The 24,493-nt window shown below is 42.2% G+C and overlaps 1 protein-coding gene across 6 annotated transcripts in view; it reads right to left on the bottom strand.

The window, feature by feature from the left end:
- Positions 1–13,022: 13,022 nt before the first annotated feature.
- Positions 13,023–24,493, bottom strand: part of NHSL1 (NHS like 1) — a 228,286-nt gene continuing 216,815 nt past the window's right edge. For all 6 annotated transcript variants that reach the window (XM_073671331.1, XM_073671329.1, XM_073671334.1 and 3 more), the window contains one exon: positions 13,023–15,189. In XM_073671331.1, the coding sequence (XP_073527432.1) occupies positions 14,478–15,189 (712 nt within the window). In that variant the 3' untranslated portion in view covers positions 13,023–14,477. The remainder of the gene's footprint in view (positions 15,190–24,493) is intronic.

A 24,493-nucleotide genomic window follows, 5' to 3' on the forward strand; every position in this document is an offset into this window, starting at 1 on the left:
GTATATATCCTCCAACTGGGGCCCCATCCTGGTACAGTGAAGGAAATAATTATTTCATCCCTAGCTGTTTTTGTAAGTTTGTCCACTGACAAACAAATTTTAACACTGAGAGATAGACTATCCAAAAAAAAATCAAGAAAATCACATTGTATAAATTAGATACATTTATTTGCATATTGCAGTGAGAAATAAGTATTTGATCCCTCTGGCAAACAACACTTAATATTTGGTGGCAAAACCCTTGTTGGCAAGCACAGTAGTCAGACTTTTTTTTGTAGTTGATGATGAGGGTTGCTCACATTGAGAACTACGAGCAGCTACCTCCTTATACAACTAACAAACAAAGCAGCACACTGTAACGCTAAGTATGCGAACATGAAATATATGAAGTTTGAATAGCATTACAGGTGCAGAAAATAGGAATAACTGAGAAATCTTAGCACATAAATCAGTCAATTCATGTGTACCTGGTAGCCACGTTAAGGCGTTTCTTAAAATACCAGGACCGTATCAATGTGAACTCCTCTCTAAGAGACATATGTCTGCTTGTGTGTGGGATAATAAGATCCTGCTGCAATCAAAACCGCCTGTGGCATAGAGGCGGAGTGCTCAGTCAAAGCTTATACACAGAAACATGAATTGGCCAATTTATGCGCTAAGATTTCTCATTTATTTCTATTTTCTGTACCAGTAATGCTATTCAAATGTCATATATTTCATGTTCGCATACTTAGCGTTACAGTGTTCTGCTTTGTTTGTTAGAGGGTTGCGCACATGTCAGGGAGAATTTTGGTCCACTCCTCTTTGCAGATCATCTCTAAATCATTAAGATTTTGAGGCTGTTGCTTGGCAACTCGGAGCTTCAACTCCCTCCATAAGTTTTCTATGGGATTAAGGTCTGAAGACTGACTAGGCCACTCCATGACCTTAATGTGCTTCTTTTTGAGCGACACCTTTGCTGCCTTGGCTGTATGTTTTGGGTCATTGTCCTGCTGGAAGACCCAGCCACAACCCATTTTTAATGTTCTCATTTAAAGATTTTTCGGTATTTTCATGACTATGAAAATTGTACATTCACACTGAAGGCATCAAAACTATGAATTAACACATGTGGAATTATATACTTAACAAAAAAGTGTGAAACAACTGAAAATATGTCTTATATTCTAGGTTCTTCAAAGTAGCCACCTTTTGCTTTGATGACTGCTTTGCACACTCTTGGCATTCTCTTGATGAGCTTCAAGAGGTAGTCACCGGAAATGGTCTTCCAACAATCTTGAAGGAGTTCCTAGAGATGTTTAGTACTTGTTGGCCCTTTTGTCTTCACTCTGCGGTCCAGCTCACCCCAAAACATCTCGATTGGGTTCTGGTCTGGTGACTGTGGAGGCCAGGTCACCTGGCGTAGCACCCCATCACTCTCCTCCTTGGTCAAATAGCCCTTACACAGCCTGGAGGTGTGTTTGGTGTCATTGTCCTGTTGAAAAATAAATGATGGTCCAACTAAACGCAAACCAGATGGAATAGCATGCCGCTGCAAGATGCTGTGGTAGCCATGCTGGTTCAGTATCCCTTCAATTCTGAATAAATCCCCAACAGTGTCACCAGCAAAGCACCCCCACACCATCACACCTCCTCCTCCATGCTTCACGGTGGGAACCAGGCATCCGTTCAACGTTTTTGCGTCGCACAAAGACACGGTGGTTGGAACCAAAGATCTCAAATTTGGACTCATCAGACCAAAGCACAGATTTCCACTGGTCTAATGTCCATTCCTTGTGTTCTTTAGCCCAAACAAGTCTCTTCTGCTTGTTGCCTGTCCTTAGCAGTGGTTTCCTAGCAGCTATTTTACCATGAAGGCCTGCCGCACAAAGTCTCCTCTTAACAGTTGTTGTAGAGATGTGTCTGCTGCTAGAACTCTGTGTGGCATTGACCTGGTCTCTAATCTGAGCTGCTGTTAACCTGCGATTTCTGAGGCTGGTGACTTGGATAAACTTATCCTCAGAAGCAGAGGTGACTCTTGGTCTTCCTTTCCTGGGGTGGTCCTCATGTGAGCCAGTTTCTTTGTAGCACTTGATGGTTTTTGCAACTGCACTTGGGGACACTTTTAAAGTTTTCCCAATTTTACGGACTGACTGAACTTCATTTCTTAACGTAATGATGGCCACTCGTTTTTCTTTACTTAGAATTTGTAGTATGGCAAGAAAAAAGCAGCTAACAGTCTATTCAGTAGGACTATCAGCTGTGTATCCACCTGACTTCTGCACAACACAACTGATGGTCCCAACCCCATTTATAAGGCAAGAAATCCCACTTATTAAACCTGACAGGGCACACCTGTGAAGTGAAAACCATTTCCGGTGACTACCTCTTGAAGCTCATCAAGAGAATGCCAAGAGAGTGCAAAGCAGTCATCAAAGCAAAAGGTGGCTACTTTGAAGAACCTAGAATATAATACATATTTTCAGTTGTTTCACACTTTTTTGTTAAGTATATAATTCCACATGTGTTAATTCATAGTTTTGATGCCTTCAGTGTGAACGTACTATTTTCATAGTCATGAAAATACAGAAAAATCTTTAAATGAGAAGGTGTGTCCAAACTTTTGGTCTGTACTGTATATCACACAAAATAGTTAATAAATAACATTTGCCAGATGTATACTTTACACCTGTATCATTTTTTTGTTAGGAAGATAGAAGGGTTAAAAGTTTATCAGCAATTTCTAATTTTTCCAACAAAATTTACAAAAACATTTTTTAAGAACCACATCACATTTGAAGTGACTGTGAGGGACCTATTTGACAGAAAATACCCAAAGTGACACCATTCTAAAAACTGTAGCCTCAAAATTCTCAAAACCACATTCAAGACCTTTAATAACCCTTTAGGTTCTTCACAAGAATTAAAGGACTGTGGAAGAAAAATAATAACATTTTACCTTTTTTTCACAAAAATGTTACTTTAGCCTCATTTTTTTTATTTTCACAAGGGTAACAGGAGAAAATGGACTTCAACATTTGTTTTACAATTTTTACTGAGTAGGTACCCCATACGTAGGGGGGAACTACAAAACTACTGTTTTGGGCGCACGGTAGGGCTTGGAAGGGAACGAGCGCTATTTGACTTTTAGAGTGCAAAATTGTCTGAAATAGATAGTGGACGCCATGTCACGTTTTCAAAGCCCCAGATGTACCTAAACAAGTGACCACATTTAGGAAACTACACCCTTAGAAGAATTCTTCGAGAGGTGTAGTTTCCAAAATACAACATGGCGTCCACTATCTATTCCAGACAATTTTTCACTCCAAAAATCAAATAGCGCTCCTTCCCTTCCAAGCCCTGTCGTGTGCCAAAACAGTTTCTGTGTACATATGGGGTATCGGCGTACTCAGGAGAAATTGCACAACAAATTATGTGGTCCATTGTCTCCTGTTACCTTTGTGAAAAAGAAAAATTTTGGGCTAAAACATTTCTGGGGAAAAAACGTCATTTTTAATTTTCACGGTCCAATGTTTTAAAATTCCAAGAACCACCTGTGAGTTCAAGATGCTCACCACACCTCTAAGATAAATTCCTTGAAGGGTTTAGTGAGCATTTTAAACCCACAGGTATTTCACAGAATTGTATAACACTGGGCTGTGAAAATGAAAAGTTACATTTTTTCCCACTAAAATGTTGTTTTAGCCCCAAGTTTTTAATTTTCAAAAGCGCTAATATGAGAAAATGGACCACTAAATTTGTTACGCAATGTCTCCTAAATACGTTAATGCCCCATATGTGGTCAATAACTACTTTTTAGGCACAGCACAAAGTTCAGTAGGGAAGGCGCGCCATATTAGAGTGCAGATTTGCCTGGATTGGTTTGCGGGTGCATTGGCAGAATCTGTGAGGTGAGCGAGACTTGGGAGGGAAGAAGCACTATTTGACTCTTGGAGAACACATTTTTGTAGAATAGTTTGCAGACTCCACATTCAGAGCCCCTAAGTGCCAGAAGAGCAGAATTCCCCTCAATTGACCCCAATTTGGAAATGACACCCCTCTGGGAATTCATCTACAGGTGCAGTGATGATTTTGACTTCATAGTGTTTTCCAGAAACAAACAGCAATGGATGTTGCAATTATGCCATTGTAGTGTCTGTACATTGTAGTGCTCGTACATTGTGCCCAGCTTGTGCTTTTGGAGACATGGAACCTGTCAATTAAGTGGGCTCTCCTCGCCACAGTAATGTCAAACATAGCACAACAAGGTAACAATGAAAAACAAGACCTCATAAATAATGACATTAGATAAGCAAACGAAGGACCATAAGTGTTTCAAAAACCCCAAAATAAGACATGATTAGAACACAATGTGATGACTAAGAAGGTACAATACTTTATTTCGCCCACCACTGCCCCCTGAGGAAGTACGGAAACACGTGTTGGGGCTTCCCCTGGCACTGTTGGTTATCCTTTTACCTCTACTAAGTATGTCTTATTTAACCTTATCCATGTGATACATGTATTTTCTGTGTGTTGCAGGATTTTTGATGATTGTTTACATTTTTGACCTGACACCGGTCATATGATCTATGTTACTATAACTTCTCCTGCACACTTCCGCTGTGATCAATGGATTGTAAGGGTTGGACTATATGACCTACTATAGGTCCAGTGTAAATTTGATACCAACTGTGTCTCTACCTACCCTTTGTTGCCTCATTTGCCCATGCTATGTCTGTTAATACATGAAATTTATACAGTGTGTCTTTTTTTTTTTTAATTATTTAAATAAAAGTATTGTACCTTTTTAGTCATCACATTGTGTTCTAACCACGTCTTATTTTGGGGTTTTTGAAACACTTATGGTCCTTCGTTTGCTTAAGTAATGTCAAACATGCGGACACTCACTGTGCTGTAGGCACACTGTGGGGCTCAAGAGGAAGTGACATTTGGATTTGGTGAGCCCAGATTTCGCTGGATTTCTTTTGGTGGGAGCCACATCACTTTTCAAGAGCCTTCGTGCTACCAGTAATGTGGACACTTCCTATATTTCTGTCAATAGGTGAAGAACCTCAGTGGGGACTTGTTTTTGTGGGTTGAGTAAAAGCTTTTATTGGTGGCATTTGGGGTACAGAATATTTTTGATCAGTTCATACTTATTCTTTGCTCTACGCTGACCACTTACATCCGGGTTTCCATCTAAATCTACAAATTATGTGACTCTGATGAAACCCCAGGGATCCATGAGGCAGCAGAGATACTCTGGACTCCATATGGCCCCTGTTCACTGGTATCAGGTTTTTCAGAGGTGCACAAAACTGTGGCCGACCACGCTTTTATGCACGCCTAAAAAGACGGGCACCACTGGATCGTAGGTCAGACGTATTTCAGAGATTTACATGTATACAGGACTTGAGAAGTGGTACTGTGCAGTGTATATATACAGGACTGGAGGAGTGGTACTGTGCAGTGTATATATATATATATATACAGGACAGGAGAAGTGGTACTGTGCAGTGTATATATACAGGACTGGAGGAGTGGTACTGTGCAGTATATATATACAGGGCAGGAGAAGTGGTACTGTATATATACAGGACTGGAGGAGTGGTACTGTGCAGTGTGTATATATATATATATATATATATATATATATATATATATATATATATATATATATACAGGGCAGGAGAAGTGGTACTGTGCAGTGTATATATACAGGACTGGAGGAGTGGTACTGTGCAGTGTATATATATATATATACAGGACAGGAGAAGTGGTACTGTGCAGTGTATATATACAGGACTGGAGGAGTGGTACTGTGCAGTATATATATACAGGGCAGGAGAAGTGGTACTGTGCAGTGTATATATACAGGACTGGAGGAGTGGTACTGTGCAGTGTATATATATATATATATATATATACAGGACAGGAGAAGTGGTACTGTGCAGTGTATATATACAGGACTGGAGGAGTGGTACTGTGCAGTATATATATACAGGGCAGGAGAAGTGGTACTGTGCAGTGTATATATATATATATATATATATATATATATATATATATATATATATATATATATATATACACACACAGGACAGGAGAAGTGGTACTGTGCAGTGTATATATACAGGACTGGAGGAGTGGTACTGTGCAGTATATATATACAGGGCAGGAGAAGTGGTACTGTGCAGTGTATATATACAGGACTGGAGGAGTGGTACTGTGCAGTGTATATATACAGAACAATATAGATACTGAGAATTACACCCAGTATACCGGACAGGAGAAGTGGTACTGTGCAGTGTATATATACAGAATAATACAGAGAATTATACCCAGCATACAGGACAGGAGAAGTGGTACTGTGCAGTGTATATATACAAAATAATACAGATACAGAGAATTACACCCAGTATACAGGGTGTAAACATCCCAGTTCTTGAATGATCAGCATACTCACTGGATATGTCTTCCCTTTGAGCATGTTTGAGATGCTCTGAATCGGTGTATATGACAGCGTGTTCAAGCTCCTGTCAATATCCAGCAACTTCGCACAGCCATTTAAGTGGAGTGGACCAATATTCCACAGGCCACAATCAACAACCTGATCAACTCTATGCGAAGAAGATGTATTGCATTGCATGAGGCAAATGGAGGTCACGCCAGATACTGACTGGTTTTCTGTCCCCCTCGGAACCCACTAATACTGTAAAACGGCACATTTTAGAGTGGTCTTTTATTGTGGCCACCTTAAGGCATCCCTGTGCAATAATCATGATGTCTAATCAGCATCTGGATATGCCACACCTGTGAGGAGGATAGATTATCTCAGCAAAGGAGAAGAGCTCACTAACATAGATTAAGACAAATTTGCAAACAATATTTGAAAATAGGAGCACAAATAAAAGGGTTGCACTTATATTTTTGCTCAGCATATATATATATATGTATTTATTGGCAATGTTAGTTAGGACTGCAATAAGCACTAGCACTGCAGGTCTTAATTAGATGCACTTGGCTTGCTTTACCTAAGAGCCAGGGCATGTGTTCCCTTTGGTGTGTTAGTCTGCTGAATGAGGAATGATAAACTGAATAGACAATAAGCGCAATAGGGTCTTATCCGAATATAAAGTGAGAATGTGTGTGCAAATGTGCTCACCTGCCAAGACTGTGTGGCCACAACTGCTTGTAGAGCTTAAACAGGCGGCTTCAGACCCACGGCTTGCAAACACATCAAAGGCTGGAAGTAAATGGGTTAAATTCTGCATTGACAGAAGATCAACAATGGAATCAGAGATCCATAAATAGCAGTTTTATTGTCAATGCATTTCAAAGTAGCACAATTCTTCATCAGAACAAACCACAGCCTTTGAGGAGTCTGATGAATAAAGCAGAGTTATGTGTGCTGATGCTGGTGAGAGTCCAGCCAAAATGTGAGCTGTAGCTGGGAGAGAGACAAGCCAGAGTCTTTCCCTGAATGCAGCCTGCATGGGTCAGCTAGGAAAGCTGAGCTGTCTGTGAGTGGGAGCTGCAGAATAATGTGTGAAAGCTGCAGCATGTTCAGTGTGAACTGTTCACGGAGTTGAATTGTTTGGAGCTGGGGGCTGCTGGAGGTCAAACTGAAGGGGATGCCGAGACATGGTAGGATTGTGCCTCTTCTGTGTATAAAGTTTGCTGCGGGAGAAAGAACTCTAATCCGTTTGGGTGAGCCGGCACTGACATATGAGACCTGCTAAATGATTTGTTTAGTTGTCGTTATACTTTTGTGCCCAGAAGAGGCTGTTTTTGGTTTTGAAAGCAATAAAACTGCAAATGTTTGGACAAAACCGCATTGCCTGTGTGAACGCTGCCTAATGCCTACCTCAGATCGTGAATCCCTACAATACATATATATTACACAGAATAATACAGATACTGTGAATTACACTCAGTATATCACTGCTCTACACTATATAATATGAATACACCTTCAGCTCCAAAGTGTATACACTGCACTATAGTTTATAGTTATACACAGCTCCTCTGGACTCCACACTATATAATATATACACACCACCATACTATATAGTATATACAGTAGATATACACCGCTCCACACTGTATACTTTATAAAAAGTGCTACAGTATATAGTCAAGCCCAACTCCACACTATAGTACATAGTTATATATAGCTCCACTGCACGCCGCAATATATAGTTATATACACTGCAGCACACTAAACTATATACACAGCACTAAAGTATACACACCTCCACTGGTCTCCACACTATATAATATATAGCAGGGGTGGGCAATTAACTTCCAAGGGGCCACATGAGAGACCGTGACTGTTGTGGAGGACCGAACCAATAGGCTGAAATTAATTACATAAAGAGCTCCCACACAGCCTCCCTATATACAGCATGAGCCCCACGCAGCCTCCCTATATACAGCATGAGCCCCACACCGCCTCCTATATACAGCATGAGCCCCACACCGCCTCCTATATACAGCATGAGCCCCACACCGCCTCCTATATACAGCATGAGCCCCACGCAGCCTCCTATATACAGCATGAGCCCCACGCAGCCTCCTATATACAGCATAAGCCCCACGCAGCCTTCCTATATACAGCATGAGCCCCACGTAGCCTCCCTATATACAGCATGAGCCCCACACCGCCTCCTATATATAGCATGAGCCCCACACCGCCTCCGATATACAGCATGAGCCCCACACCGCCTCCTATATACAGCATGAGCCCCACACTGCCTCCCTATATACAGCATGAGCCCCACGCAGCCTTCCCATCTACAGCACGAGACCCACAGCCTTCCTATATACAGCATGAGCCCCACGCAGCCTCCCTATATACAGCATAAGCCCCACGCAGCCTCCCCATATACAGCATGAGCCCCACGCAGCCTCCTATATACAGCATAAGCCCCACGCAGCCTTCCTATATACAGCATGAGCCCCACGTAGCCTCCCTATATACAGCATGAGCCCCACACCGCCTCCTATATACAGCATGAGCCCCACACCGCCTCCTATATATAGCATGAGCCCCACACCGCCTCCGATATACAGCATGAGCCCCACACCGCCTCCTATATACAGCATGAGCCCCACACTGCCTCCTATATACAGCATGAGCCCCACGCAGCCTTCCCATCTACAGCACGAGACCCACAGCCTTCCTATATACAGCATGAGCCCCACGCAGCCTCCCTATATACAGCATAAGCCCCACGCAGCCTCCCCATATACAGCATAAGCCCCATAGCCTCCCCATGTCCAGCATGAGAGCCCCATAGACTCCCCATGTCCAGCATGAGAGCCCCATAGACTCCCCATGTCCAGCATGAGAGCCCCATAGACTCCCCATGTCCAGCATGAGAGCCCCATAGCCTCCCCATGTCCAGCATGAGAGCCCCATAGCCTCCCCATGACCAGCATGAGAGCCCCATAGCCTCCCCATGTCCAGCGTGAGAGCCCCATAGCCTCTCCATGTCCAGCGTGAGAGCCCCATAGCCTCCTATCTACAGCATGAGCTCCACACAGCCTCCCCATGTCCAGCATGAGAGCCCCATAGCCTTCCCATGTCCAGCATGAGAGCCCCATAGCCTCCCCATGTCCAGCATGAGAGCCCCATAGCCTCCCCATGTCCAGCATGAGAGCCCCATAGCCTCCCCATGTCCAGCATGAGAGCCCCATAGCCTCCCCATGTCCAGCATGAGAGCCCCATAGCCTCCCCATGTCCAGCATGAGAGCCCCATAGCCTCCCCATGTCCAGCATGAGAGCCCCATAGCCTCACCATGTCCAGCATGAGAGCCCCATAGCCTCCCCATGTCCAGCATGAGCGCCCCATAGCCTCCCCATGTCCAGCATGAGAGCCCCATAGCCTCCCCATGTCCAGCATGAGAGCCCCATAGCCTCCCCATGTCCAGCATGAGAGCCCCATAGCCTCCCCATGTCCAGCATGAGAGCCCCATAGCCTCTCCATGTCCAGCGTGAGAGCCCCATAGCCTCCCCATGTCTAGCAACAGACCCCCACAGCCTCCCCATGTCCAGCCAAACATCCAATACACATGAAAAAAAAGTACACCACGTACTCACCTCGGTCCCGTTCCACTGGCTTTCTGCTCCTGTCTCTGGTCTGACTCTCCACAGTATACAGCCGAAGCGATGAAATGACGAAATTGCACCAGTTGTTTCACACGTTGATTGCATTGGTGGATGAGGGGCACCAGTCAGCGTGGATGGAGACAGCAGGCGGACGAGTGAGCGGTGGGGAAGGGCACGGTGCAGCCCGCGGCTGTCTCACTGTTTTTTTTGGGGAAAATTGCACCAAAATTCTGATGCATTTATATAGATAAATATAACCTTTTTTTTCCACTTTGATGTGTGTAGGCACTTTAACTACATGCCATTCATTTTTGCCATTGCCACTATAGGACTTGAGTAAAAAAAAAAAAAAAAAAAAAAGAAGCGCTTACATTCATTCTGCAACCCAAAAACAGAGACCAGGTCAGTAGTCTCTGACCGCTTTACGGGAGGCTTGAGAATTCCTTACCTTCCGGGATCCTCGGCGCAGCTTTTGATTAGCCCTGGGGCTGCGTCATCTATGCATCATGCTGCAACATGTTGTTGTGCCAGGATTCAAAATGGTGAGAGATTAGCAAGCCTCCTGTCCAGCAGTCAGACAATGGCCACTGGACCAAAGTCCCAGGGATCGATCAGTCTATATCTCAAAAAGTAGGTCACATAAACTGACCAGACTGATAAAACATTTGGATAATGCTATTTACCTATAGATATAGGGTTAATCTGCAAGTAAACAGACATGCTCACAACCTCCGCTTACAGTATAGCGGTGACAGTAGCTGTTCCGCTGGCTGTCAGTAATAGTGAAGTGCATGGAGCGGCAAGCTGTAATCACACCCAGCACTTTGATTGACAACCAGGTCTGCAGCGTATCAGTACAGAGCCAGCTATCATTCAAGTCTCGGGGCGTGCTTATTGCCACCAGTCACTATGCTCTCAGCAGTGACAGAAGCTGCTTTGGGCACCGCCTCTATTATAGAAAGTCGACGTCTACTAGGAAGAATAAAGTTCATTTTCTCCCAATAGCCACACTTTCAATAAGGCGAAAGGGAAGCTTTGTAATGCGGTTTACCTCCAGATTAACCCTACATCTTCACGTAAATAGTGTTATCCAAGGTGACAGATTCCCTTTAACCTTACAGTTATGCCACACCATTGGCACTGGAAGGACAGAGATGATAGTATCTTCAATACACAATCTTTTCTATAGATTTATAAGTTAATACCATTCAAAAACAAAGTAACATACTGTAGGTTAAGGAAGCCTCATGTCCATTATTCTGACTCCATAACTAGGCTGCAAGTGTAGGGCGCTTGAGACACCGTTTCAAGGCCGCCTCTATGTACCGTTACTTACACATAGATATATAATCAGATAGCTTGAACTCGACTGCAGGGGGCACGGATGAAGATTCCAGAAGATGATTTATTTTCCAGCTGAATTCTTGTAGTTATGCACACATACAGTAGGTAAAAAAAAGACTTTTCTGAACCAGCAATGCAAACACATGAGCTTCTAAGATAGCTGACAGATCGTGAAGGAGGAAGAAGAATGAAGAAGGGAGGGTTTACTGACATTAGAGAAACAATAGAGCTGGAGAGTGGGCAAACCTTATGGCATAGCAATGAAATAGCACAATATAATGACAATACAATACGGCCTGTATTATTTCCAATTCGCGGGACATGACATCTTGGAACCTTTCGGACAATGATTGACCAAAGGGATAGCAAAGCACTAGTTTCTGTTCAACTGTCCACAAATTTGCCTTACAAAAGTTGGACAATTCTCTATGATCAGTTATTCTTCAATCATTCATCATTCGTATATTTTTGAATTTTGTCATTGTATCTGCCATTACAAGAGCAGACACCAAGAACAGAAAGGCCCATGTGCAAGAACAACACATAAGGCCACGGCCCCACTATCAGTATTTGGTCAGTATTTCTCAGGAGTGGGAGCCAAAACCAGGAGTGGGTGATAAATGCAGAATTGGTGACTTGTTTCTATTATACCTTTCCTCTGATTGTTCCTCATCTGGTTTTGGCTCCTGCGAAAAAATACTGACCGAATACGGATAGTGGGGCCGAGGCCTTAGCGTCTAAATTTCTAACTGCCAATTTGACAGTGAGGTGCTAGTCACATACAATTTTATTTGTAGCGGTCCACCAGTGTACCAATCCACCAGATATATTGAACGTGTGAACGTAGCCTTTGATCAGTATGTGTAAGCCAAAACCAGGAGTGGAACAGTCAGAGGAAAAGTATAATAGAAACACGTCACCACTTCTGGATTGATCACCCACTCCTGGTTTTGTCTTACAAATACTGATGTAAAATACTGACCAAATACTGAACGTGTGAACGTGGCGTTACTGTGAGACATGGATAGGAAGGAGTGTAGCTCTTCACTAGTTCTGATGTCATACCATGAACTGACTGAAATCCACTTGTGATGTCACAGCAGCTTACCTGAGTGAATCCGTCTTATGACATCACAGCTTCCCACCTCGCATTAAATCTCAGTAACCTACCTAGAGGCAGAAACCAAAGATGTGGCCGCTTGACATTTCCGACTTTCATTCCTAACTTTATTTAACGACAGTGGTATGCTACCTATATGACACTATTTATTGCTCTCTAGATAATCCGTTACCACTGGATGGATAAAGCAGTGATGATCTAATCGACATAGGATCTTATAGGCAGTAGAAAACACTTTTTCAGTTAGCAGTAGGCCCCTTATTCTGCAGATGCACACTTGATATGTCTACATCTCATGATAGAGTAGTGAAGTTGAGAAATGCCCTAACTGTAAAGAATCCTTTCCTATCATTATATGAGAATTGCCTCTTAATATTAAATGAATTAATAAAACATGATGGTCACTCAGATTACATTCAGGATAATTAGACACCAAAACAAATAACGACAAAATCAATATCCTTTGAGCCATGCTTTATTTGAAGCATAGTCACAGCATTGTCTTAATAAGTTGAAGGCCCCTGAATGCTTACAGTATTACCAAGGAAAGGAGTCACAGCCACATTTCACAGAAGTACTAAAATAAATTAACTCGTGTTTGCTGCAGGAGGTTAGTCATAAGATCATGTACCCTCCTCCACCAGCATAAGGGTTAACTACACGTTCTGTTCCTCTAAAATGTTCAAAAATGTACAAATTTTAAATGTGGGTTAAAAAGTGAAGTTTTAAAAGTTCTAATATATACAAATAATATAAAAACTACACGATACATCAAAATGATGCTATAAAACAGTAAAGAACAAACTCAGTTTGTCCAAATTAGAAAAGGCCTTTTTTTCTTCTTTTTCTTTTTTTTTTTCAACAAGTAAAAACGGTTAAGAAATCGTACAGGCATAATCTTATTTCAAAACTATAAAGGAAGTAGAAATTATTCTTTGGTAACCAAAAATGTAGCAGTTTTAGATTATAAAGACCAGTGCTGTTCACTTGTTAAAATGTATGTCATGTGTAAATCTAGAAAGTTTACACAAATAGCTTTGTAGTGCAAGTTCTCAGTCTGAGAAAAAAACGTAGTGTCGCCAAAGAGACCCAAACTACGGCTGCACTGTGTTGCGATGACGATGGCTGCAGCACAACGCACTGCAGTTGCTGCCAGGTAGAGGAAGGACACCCTCCAGCATGGCAGTATGTGCATACACCTTTAGCTGTGTGCTTCATCTCCAGGCTATACGGTTTATGTAACAGCCAGAAAAGCCTTTTCTAAGACTTCTATCTAATTCTTAAGATGCATTGTAACTTGATGGTCATGTAGTGGAAACTTCAGTGCCTTTTAGTGTTGCATGAAGTTCTACATAGGAGAAACTTGGGCTTTTATCGCTGCACAGCAGCTGAAAATACACAAGACGTGTGACTCAACTACAAAAGGAATAATAAAAGAAAACAGTACCAGAGAAATCACAATTCAGCAACTTGGATGGGTTAGTATGAAGGGGTGTCTACCAGCCCACCAATCGCACACCCCAGAGCAAGCCACGCCAGCAGTCCACCATGACCCATAATACCCTGTTTAGGAGATGTCACTAAGCTTCATGCATCTATTGCTAGGCAGCCCAAGTTACTACCGGGTGCCTGGCCAATTAACTTCATTTCTCCAAAACCTTTCACAAAGTCCACCTCCAATCTAGGCACAGGGATGATCCTTCCTTCCTAGCTTTGGTTCTAACTCTCTGCGTCTGGCAGGCACCGCATGCTCTTCAGCCCTGCTAAAGCCTACCCCAGAGACTGCAGTGCTAAAGCATTTACTATACAAAGATCAAGTGCATGGCAATGAGCAACATCTCTATTACGGTCATAGCTGTCTCACTGCTTCCATAGGGTTGGCGTGATACATTTCATGAAGCTCCTTTTCTCATTGTCTTAGCTTTTTTCTTCTACAGAACCATAGTCTTTGCCTGGACTAACATCCAAAAATCTGTTCATCAAGTCTATATGTACTCTAGTACTGGAAATGTCGGCACCTAAAGAGTCATTCAGTGCAGAGGCAGTTCTTTGAAACCTGTCTACACTCATTGTGCATCTCAGTGGCGCCTTGGCATAACTGTTTTCTAGAAGATCAGCAGTTTCTCCTTCTCCTTCAGAAATGACTGTCATAGGACTGCTCTGGAGGCGGCTCCGGACATTGTACTTGCTGCTAGCGGCTGAGGGAGGGGTTCTGGAACGGCTGTACCTGGTTCCACAAAGTGACATGCTTCTTGGCATCAATCCCTCGCTCTTAGCCCATTCCTCTTGTGCTTTCCTGTTCTTATTTGGGGAGGCCAACGTTGGACTATCAGGCAGTTCCAGAGAAGAGTCAGATTGGGACCTCTGAAACCTAGGGTCTGTGTGCTTTAGCATTTCTGCAGCGGACATACGTGAACCACTCTCAGACCGGCTTCCTTTCTTCAGTAACAGAGCTTTGAAGTTGTCACTGCTTGTACTGGACTTTCGGATGTTTCTTTGGATTGCTCCTGGCTGTTTAAAGGAGCTGACATTTGGGAAGCTTCCTGTTGGAGTGACGGGTGGTGAAGGTGAATGATTTCTGCAGCGGTCATCATCAGAATCTTTGCGGCCAAGAACCTTTCTTTTGGATCTATAATTAAAGATAATGCAATTAATATAATTATCACTGCGCACAGTTATTCAGAGAAGATGTCACAATAATTATTCCCAAAATAAACTGGATCTACTTTAACTTGTATGTTAAAAGTGCAGCTCAACTTGGCGAGATACAAGTACCCTGCATGTAAAATGCTGCGGGGGAGATTTACTATTTATGTGCCTAATTTCTGGCACTCATTCTGTGCACCACATATACTGGACTTTTTAAACACTTTGCAGCTTACCGGACATAGGAACGTGGCTAATTGGAAAGAACGCATGACTTAAGATGCGGCAAGTAGCAAGAAATGGTCTAACCAAGAAAGAAATATCAGTATCTCAAATGCACCAAATTTCTAATCCAGTATGAGCCACTGCGATAAATTTTATGCAGCTAGTCTATTGCTTGGCTTTCTAAATGTAACCCCTTCACTACCCGTCAATTTTCCGTTTTTTTCCTCGCCTTCTTCCAAGAGCCATAACTTTTTTATTTGTCTTGCCATATAGATGTGTAATGGCTTGATTTTTGCAGGACGAGTTGTATTTTTGAACAACTCCAGTAGTGTTCTGGAAAACGAGAAAAAATTCCAAGTGCGTTGAAATTGCAATAAAAGTGCAATTCCACAATTGTTTTTGGTAAAACAGTATGCAATTTGCAGTATGATTCACCAATACAGTACAAGTACGTAGATACCAAATGTGTACTTTTTTATTTAGGTGGTGACTGGTAAAATAAAATTCGGAAATTTGCAACAAAAAAAATATGTTGTTTTTGTCTCCATTTTCCAAGACTTGTAATGCTTTCATTTTTTGGTATCTGGGGCTGGGCAAGGGCTTATTTTTATGCTCTGAGCTGATATTTTTATTGATACAATTTGGAGGTAGATATGATTTTTGAACACCTCTTACTGCATCTTATTGCAATGTTGAAACAACCAAAAAATCGTAATTCTGGAGTTTTGATTTTTTTCTGAACGCAGAGATACCAAATGTGGAATTTTTATTGTTGTATTTTGAATGGTGCTAAAGGGGTGATCCATTTTATTTTCTTCATATTTTTAAAACAGTTTTTTTTCATTATTTTTTAATTTATTAGATAGTCATGTTAGGATACTTGAAGGTGCGATTGCCCGATCGCCTGTGCTACACATGGCAGGGCAATCTATGAACGCCGGACACAAGCCAGCGTTCACAGGAATATCGTAATGACAGGCATGGTGGTCTTCTGCAGACCCCCGGCTCTCATGGCAACCCATTGGCGCCCCACGATCACGTGAGGGGCTTTGCGTGTGAGCCTACATCAAAGACAGGAACACTACCTTTAACGTATACAGTGCTGGCCAAAAGTATTGGCACCCCTGCAATTCTGTCAGATAATACTCAGTTTCTTCCTGAAAATGATTGCAATCACAAATTCTTTGGTATTATTCTCTTCATTTAATTTGTCTTCAATGAAAAAAAACACAAAAAGAATTGTCCTAAAGCCAAATTGGATATAATTCCACACCAAACCTAAAAAAGGGGGTGGAAAAAAGTATTGGCACCCTTTGAAAAATCATGTGATGCTTCTCTAATTCGTGTAATTAACAGCACCTGTAACTTACCTGTGGCACCTAACAGGTGTTGGCAATAACTAAATCACACTTGCAGCCAGTTAACATGGATTAAAGTTGACTCAACCTCTGTCCTGTGTCCTTGTGTGTACCACATTAAGCATGGAGAAAAGAAAAAAGACCAAAGAACTGTCTGAGGACTTGAGAAACCAAATTGTGAGGAAGCATGAGCAATCTCAAGGCTACAAGTCCATCTCCAAAGACCTGAATGTTCCTGTGTCTTCCGTGCGCAGTGTCATCAAGAAGTTTAAAGCCCATGGCACTGTGGCTAACCTCCCTAGATGTGGACGGAAAAGAAAAATTGCCGAGAGATTTCAACGCAAGATTGTGTGGATGGTGGATAAAGAACCTCGACTAACATCCAAACAAGTTCAAGCTGCCCTGCAGTCCGAGGGTACAACAGTGTCAACCCGTACTATTCGTCGGCGTCTGAATGAAAAGGGACTGTATGGTAGGATACCCAGGAAGACCCCACTTCTTACCCCGAGACATAAAAAAGCCAGGCTGGAGTTTGCCAAAACTTACCTGAGAAAGCCTAAAACGTTTTGGAAGAATGTTCTCTGGTCAGATGAGACAAAAGTAGAGCTTTTTGGGAAAAAGCATCAACATAAGAGTGTACAGGAAAAAAAAAAGAGGCATTCAAAGAAAAGAACACGGTCCCTACAGTCAAACATGGCAGAGGTTCCCTGATATTTTGAGGTTGCTTTGCTGCCTCTGGCACTGGACTGCTTGACCGTGTGCATGGCATTATGAAGTCTGAAGACTACCAACAAATTTTGCAGCATAATGTAGGGCCCAGTGTGAGAAAGCTGGGTCTCCCTCAGAGGTCATGGGTCTCCAGCAGGACAATGACCCAAAACACACTTCCAAAAGCACTATAAAATGGTTTGAGAGAAAGCACTGGAGACTTCTAAGGTGGCCAGCAATGAGTCCAGACCTAAATCCCATAGAACACCTGTGGAGAGATCTCAAAATGGCAGTTTGGAGAAGGCACCCTTCAAATATCAGGGACCTGGAGCAGTTTGCCAAAGAAGAATGGTCTACAATTCCAGCAGAGCATTGTAAGAAACTCATTGATGGTTACCGGAAGTGGTTGTTCGCAGTTATTTTGGCTAAAGGTTGTGCAACCAAGTATTAGGCTGAGGGTGCCAATACTTTTGTCCGGCCCTTTTTTGGAGTTTTGTGTGAAATGATCAATGATTTGATTTTTGCTTCATTCTCTTTTGTGTTTTTTCCTTGCAAGCAAATTAAATGAAGATAATAATACCAAAGAATTTGTGATTACAATCATTTTCAGGAAGAAACTGAGTATTATCTGACAGAATTGCAGGGGTGCCAATACTTTTGGCCAGCACTGTATGTATGTCAAAGGTAGTGAAGGGGTTAAAGGGTAACTGTCGTTTTAATTTTTATTTCATAAATCAATAGTACACATCTAAGTAAGCTACTTTGTAATATATCTTATCACAGAAATCAGATTCCTTCTCCTGGATTGATCTCGCACTCTCAATTTATGGGTAAAATCTGCAAAAACTGTATTCAGTGAATAACAATTTTCCCATTACTTTGGAGATGATAATTGGTGCTTTTAAAAATCTATGAAGAGGTGAGGTGGGAGTAGGAGGGAGGCGCTAGAGGGAGACAGACATTATGCTGCAGGTTTTCCTGAAATGACAGTTAGTTCTCCATACAACTCTATGTGCATAATTGTCATCTCCTAATGGGAAAATCTGTACCTAAAGGGGTTGTCTGGTCTGAAGCTAAAAGTCTGCAGTCACTCTATGCTATTGCAGACGTGAGTCCTCACATCTGATGCAATACACACTAGGAGGATCCTATGATGCCCGCGCTGGGACTGCAAGTATGTGATTTGCATACATTTGATTGCATGCAGACTAGATGGGCAGCTACGGTCGGATACAGTCTAGTCGGAATGTGGCTGGAAGTATGCAAATCATATAACTGCCTGCTCCTGTCGCTGGCACAGGAGAATCTACACCGCATGCTCTGTGTGCGAAGCGGGGACTCACAAGTGACTGCAGACTTATAACTTAAGACGGGACAACCCCTTTAATGAAGACAGATTTTACCTGTGAATTGAGTGTGTTGAGAATGAATACATAACCAATCCAGGAGGAGAAAGAAGCAGATATCTCTAATAACATATATTGCAAAGTTTCTTATTTTCGCACATACTATTAATTTATAAAATAAAAAAATTTAAAAGATGGTTACTCTTAACAAGACAATAACAATTACTATGCCTCTGTGTTCCTAACCTAGGCCGTGTTCTTGAAATAAGTAAATATATTATTATATCACATTAGATCACATTTTAGGGAATATTTTTTTTTTTTTTTTTTTTATTAAAGGGGTTATCTGAGCATCTAATGAAGAGAATAATAGCAGATCTGCAGCTGCTATCAGCGGTCACTACACAATGAATGTTCAGCCCCGTCCACAGCCAGAGCTAATAACAGCTGATCAGTGGGGGTGCCGGAAGTTAAATTAGACCCCAACTGATCTTAAACTGATGATGATCTACCCCAGAGGTAGGTCATCAATGTTAGATGCCCAGACAGCCCTTTTACATTTCAACAACTTTATAGAATTTTAGTATGCAGGAGCATAGAAAGTATAATACACTGCTCTAAAAAATAAAGGGAACACTTAAACAACAGAATATAACTCCAAGAAAATCAAACTTCTGTGAAATCAAACTGTCCACTTAGGAAGCAACACTGATTGACAATCAATTTCACATGCTGTTGTGCAAATGGAATAGACAATAGATGGAAATTATTGGCAATTATCAAGACACCCTCAATAAAGGAGTGGTTCTGCAGGTGGGGACCACAGACCACATCTCAGTACCAATGCTTTCTGGCTGATGTTTTGGTCCCATTTGAATGTTGGTTGTGCTTTCACACGCGTGGTAGCATGAGACGGATTCTACAACCCACAGAAGTTGCTCAGGTAGTGCAGCTCATCCAGGATGGCACATCAATGAGAGCTGTGGCAAGAAGGTTTTCTGTGTCTGTCAGCGTAGTGTCCAGAGGCTGGAGGCACTACCAGGAGACAGGTCAGTACACCAGGAGACATGGAGGGGGTCCTAGGAGGGAAACAACCCAATAGCAGGACCGCTACCTCTGCCTTTGTGTAAGGAGGAACAGGAGGAGCACGGCCAGAGCCCTGCAACATGACCTCCAGCAGGCCACAAATGTGCATGTGTCTGCACAAAAGGTTAGAAACCGACTCCATGAGGGTGGTATGAGGGCCCGACGTCCACAGATGGGGGTTGTGCTAACAGCCCAACACCGTGCAGGACGCTTGGCATTTTCCACAAAACACCAGGATTGGCAAAGTCGCCACTGGCATCCTGTGCTCTACACAGATGAAAGCAGGTTCACACTGAGCACATGTGACAGACGTGACAGAGTCTGGAGACGCCGTGGAGAGCGATCTGCTGCCTGCAACATCCTTCAGCATGACCGGTTTGGCGTGAGTCAGTAATGGTGTGGGGTGGCATTTCTTTGGAGGGAAACACAACCCTCCATGTGCTCGCCAGAGGTAGCCTGACTGCCATTAGGTACCGAGATGAGATCCTCAGACCCCTTGTGAGACCATATGCTGGTACGGTTGGCCCTGGGTTCCTCCTAATGCAGGACAATGACAGACTTCATGTGGCTGGAGTGTGTCAGCAGTTCCTGCAAGATGAAGTGTTTGAAGCTATGGACTGGCCCGTCCGTTCCCCAGACCTGAATCCAATTGAGCACATCTGGGACATCATGTCTCGCTCCATCCACCAACGTCACGTAGCACCGCAGACTGTCCAGGAGTTGGCGGATGCTTCAGTCCAGGTCTGGGAGGGGATCCCACAGGAGACCATCCTCATCAGGAGCATGCCCAGGCATTGTAGGGAGGTCATACAGGCACGCGGAGGCCACACACAATACTGAGCCTCATTTTGACTTGTTTTAAAGGACATTACATCAAAGTTGGATCAGCCTGTAGTGTGTTTTTCCACTTTAATTTTGGGGGTGACTCCAAATCCAGGCCTCCATTGGTTAATAAATTTGATTTCCATTGATGATTTTTGCGTGATTTTGTTGTCAGCACATTCAACTTTGTACATAACGAAGTATTCAATGAGAATATGTTGGAATATGTTTAGTGCAACAACTCCATTCCTGTGTATGTAAATGGTCTATTGCAAGGTTGGTGTATTGTCTATAAAGTTAAAAAAAAAAAACAAAAAAAAAACAGAGACTAACACACAGAAAAGACCATGTGACTGTGTTCAGTTTCCTGCGTCTGTGCATGAGAGGAGAAGCAGCCTGCTGATGCTGCACAGAGACACTTAAGATATGCATATTCCTGATTCCACAAAGCCTATCATATCTCTACCTGTTTATGGCTAATTAAAGCTTTGTTCTGTTGTCAACACGCTTTGAGAGTATCCTGAATGATCCGATGCCAACAGGTTATGGGCCCAGAGTGAAACAGAACTCCAGAATGACACAGAACCCCAGGAGTGACACAGAAGAGTAATACAGCAACAGAAGTCGAAAGCAAAAGCAGCACAGATCAACAGAGAAGATGTCCACAAGCAGGGATCACTGCAAGTTCTCAGTGCAAAATCTCACCAATCAGAATCATCAATCTTGGAAATTTATGGTGAAAATGCTGCTCATAATAGAAGGTACGTGGAAATATACGCAGGAACAAGTGTCTCATCCATTACCAGATGATTGGCTAGAGAAGGATCAGAAAGCACAAAGCACTATCTCCCTCAGTGTAGATGATGATCAGATTGTGTATATACAACCCCTGGCAAAAATCATGAAATCACCGGGCTTGGAGGATGTTCGTTCTTTTGTTTAATGTTGTTGAAAAAAAGCAGATCACAGACATGGCACAAAACTAAAGTCATTTCAAATGGCAACTTTATGGCTTTAAGAAACACTAAAAGAAATCAAGAAAAAAAATGTGGTACTCAGTAAGGGTAATTTTTTTCAGACCAAGCAGAGGGAAAAAATTATGGAATCACTCAATTCTGAGGAAAATATTATGGAATCACCCTGTAAATTTTCATTTCCAAAACTAACACCTGCATCAAATTAGATCTGCTCGTTAGTCTGCATCTAAAAGAAAGTAATCACACCTTGGAGAGCTGTTGCACCAAGTGGACTGACGTGAATCATGGCTCCAACACGAGAGATGACAATTTAAACAAAGGAGAGGATTATCAAACTCTTAAAAGAAGGTAAATCATCACACAATGTTGCAAAAGATGTTGGTTGTTCACAGTCAGCTGTGTCTAAAATCTGGACCAAATACAAACAACATGGGAAGGTTGTTAAAGGCAAACATACTGGTAGACCAAGGAAGACATCAAAGCATCAAGACCTGAAACTTAAAGCAATATGTCTCCAAAACAGGAAATGCACAACAAAACAAATGAGGAACGAATGGGAGGAAACTGGAGTCAATGTCTGTGACCGAACTGTAAGAAAACGCCTAAAGGAAATGGGATTTACATACAGAAAAGCTAAACATAAGCCATCATTAACACCTAAACAGAAAAAAACATGGTTACAATGGGCTAAGGAAAAGCAATCGTGGACTGTGGATGAAAGTCATATTCAGTGATGAATCGCGAATCTACACTGGGCAAGGTGATGATGCTGGAACTTTTGTTTGGTGCCGTTCCAATGAGATTTATAAAGATGACTGCATGAAGAGAACATGCAAATTTCCACAGTCATTGATGATATGGGGCTGCATGTCAGGTAAAGGCACTGGGGAGATGGCTGTCATTACGTCTTCAATAAATGCCCAAGTTTACATTGATATTTTGGACAGTTTTCTTATACCTTAAATTGAAAGGATGTTTGGGGATGATGACATTTTTTAAGATGATAATGCATCCTGCCATAGAGCAAAAACTGTGAAAACATTCCTTGAAAGAAGACACATAAGGTCAATGTCATGGCCTGCAAATAGTCAGGATCTCAATCCAATTGAAAATCTTTGATGGAAGTTGAAGAAAATGGTCCATGACAAGGCTCCAACCTGCAAAGCTGATCTGGCAACAGCAATGAGAGAAAGTTGGAGCCAGATTGATGAAGAGTACTGTTTGTCACTCATTAAGTCCATGCCTCAGAGACTACAAGCTGTTATTAAAGCCAGAGGTGGTGCAACAAAATACTAGTGATGTATTGGAGTGGTCTTTTGTGTGTTTGTTTTTCATGATTCCACAATTTTTTCCCTCTGCTTGGTTTGAAAAAGAAAATTACCCTTACTGAGTACCACATTTTTTTTCTTGACTTCTTTTAGTGTTTCTTAAAGCCCTAAAGTTGCCATTTGAAATTACTTTAGTTTTGTGTCATGTCTGTGATCTGCTTTTTTTCAACAACATTGAACAATTGATTGAACATCCTCTGAGCCCGGTGATTCCATAATTTTTGCCAGGGGTTGTATGAAAATGTGCAACTGCAAAAGAGATGTGGGATAAATTACAGAAAGTGCATGAAAGATCAAATCTCAGCAATAAACTTTATCTCATGAGAAAACTGTATCAGTCTAAGCTAAGTGATGGGCAGAATATGCAGGACTATATAAGAAACACCCTAGAGATTGTGGAGAGTCTCAGGGGCATGGGGGAAGAAATTAAAGACTTTCATGTTGCTGCACTACTATTAAGTGGTCTTCCAGAAAGTTATGACACACTTGTCACTGCACTAGATGCATGGCCAGATGATGAGCTCACACTAGAATATGTCAAAGGCAAGCTTGTAGATGAATTCAAGCGAAAAACATACAATGTAAGCAGCAGTAATGAATCTAGAGCAGAAACAGCATTAAATACACAGGACTTTCCTAAAAATAAGAGCAATCTAAGGGAAACTCGTGAATGTTTTGTCTGTAGAAAGCCCGGCCTCCTTAAAGCAGACTGCAGAATTTGGATAGCAAGAATGAGGCAGCTTAAAAAGCAGAACAGTGACCAAAAGGTGAAAACAGCTGTAGAGGAAAAGTCTGCATGTGTTGAAACTGCATTTAATACCAGTACAGGCTCATCTGCAAAGCATATGTAGTGTATAGACTCTGGTGCTAGCAGCCATATGACGAATAACAAGGATTTCTTCACGGACCTTGAGGAAAGCAAGTCAGAAAAGGTCATCTTAGCTAATGGTCAATATATGACTTCAGAAGGAGTAGGAGATGGCAACCTCCACTGTCCAGTTTCCTCAGCACAAAGCAGAAAGATCCCAGTAAAGGATGTTCTCCATGTTTCCAGTCTTGAAAGCAATCTTCTGTCAGTAAAGAAGCTTACGCAAAAGGGGAATGTAGTTACTTTTAAAGACAACAGCGGCATTATATCAAAGAAGGGTCACACTCTTGCAGAACCGCACTCTTTGTGAAAGTGGAAGAAGCATGTTGTTTGATGTGAACGTATTGGGGAGAAGCCATCACGACAGCTTGCTATCTTCAAAACAGACTGCCAGGTAAAGCCACAAATTAAACTCCATATGGGCTATGGAACTGTGAGAAGCCTAACCTGAAGCACCTAAGGATATTTGGAAGCAAAATGTTTGTGTATGTTCCCAAAGAAAAACGTTCCAAGTGGGAATCACATGAAAAGCAAGGAGTCCTGGTGGGCTATAGCGAAACTCAAAAGGG

This window comes from Phyllobates terribilis, unplaced genomic scaffold, assembly GCF_046119375.1.
Source record: "Phyllobates terribilis strain yellow unplaced genomic scaffold, ASM4611937v1 Scaffold_3__8_contigs__length_932513732, whole genome shotgun sequence".
In the NCBI taxonomy this organism is placed as follows: domain Eukaryota; kingdom Metazoa; phylum Chordata; class Amphibia; order Anura; family Dendrobatidae; genus Phyllobates; species Phyllobates terribilis.